Genomic DNA, 660 nt, shown 5'->3' on the forward strand with positions numbered 1-660 from the left:
GGGCTCTGCCCTCTCCTCCTCCGCAGGGCCAGCGTGGAGGTGTCGAGCACAGAGCACCCACCACGGTGGGCCCCGCTGGCCTCCATGGACTCCCTGGGCTCCCTGGCCTCCCTGTCAGCCAGCAGCTCCCTCTACTCCTTCCCGGAGCCCTGGCCTGGGGCCATGGCGGAGCTGGCAGCGCTCAACCGCCCGGGACCCCCCAGCTCCTGCAAGGCTGCCCGGGGGCCAGCGGGGCAGCCAGGGCCAGCCCTGGGACGGGACCTCCCCCCGTTGGAGCTGCCGGCGGGGACGGTGGCAGAGCTGGTGTCACTGGGCGGCAGGGAGCGGGTGCAGGGCCCTGTGGGCACGGAGACGCCCCCCACCGGCCCCCCAGCCGTGGCCCCCTCCATGGACCAGCTCATCCAGGAGCTCATCCGCGCCATCCGGGACAGCCAGGCCGTGACCGAGCAGCGCTGCAAGATTCTGAAGGAGGCACTGGCCCACTGGCAAGCAGTGTCGGGGAACCTGCTCCCTCCCCATCCTCCTCCTCCTCTGAATCCTCCTCCTGCTCTGAATCTGCCGGCGGGGACGGAGGCAGAGCTGGTGTCACTGGGCGGCAGGGAGCGGGTGCAGGGCCCTGTGGGCACGGAGACGCCCCCCACCCGCCCCCCAGCCGGGGCC

The 660-nt window shown here is 73.0% G+C and overlaps 1 protein-coding gene across 1 annotated transcript in view; it reads left to right on the forward strand.

The window, feature by feature from the left end:
* LOC104132905 (neuronal acetylcholine receptor subunit alpha-10) overlaps positions 1-485 on the forward strand; it is a gene marked incomplete at its 3' end in the record, with an annotated part of 13,011 nt that extends 12,526 nt beyond the window's left edge. The window contains exon 7 of the mRNA XM_035901658.1: positions 27-485. Coding sequence (XP_035757551.1) covers positions 27-485 — 459 coding nt within the window. The remainder of the gene's footprint in view (positions 1-26) is intronic.
* Between the last annotated feature and the right edge of the window lie 175 nt (positions 486-660).

Source organism: Egretta garzetta, unplaced genomic scaffold (genome assembly GCF_000687185.1).
Source record: "Egretta garzetta isolate BGI_Z169 unplaced genomic scaffold, ASM68718v1 scaffold619, whole genome shotgun sequence".
In the NCBI taxonomy this organism is placed as follows: domain Eukaryota; kingdom Metazoa; phylum Chordata; class Aves; order Pelecaniformes; family Ardeidae; genus Egretta; species Egretta garzetta.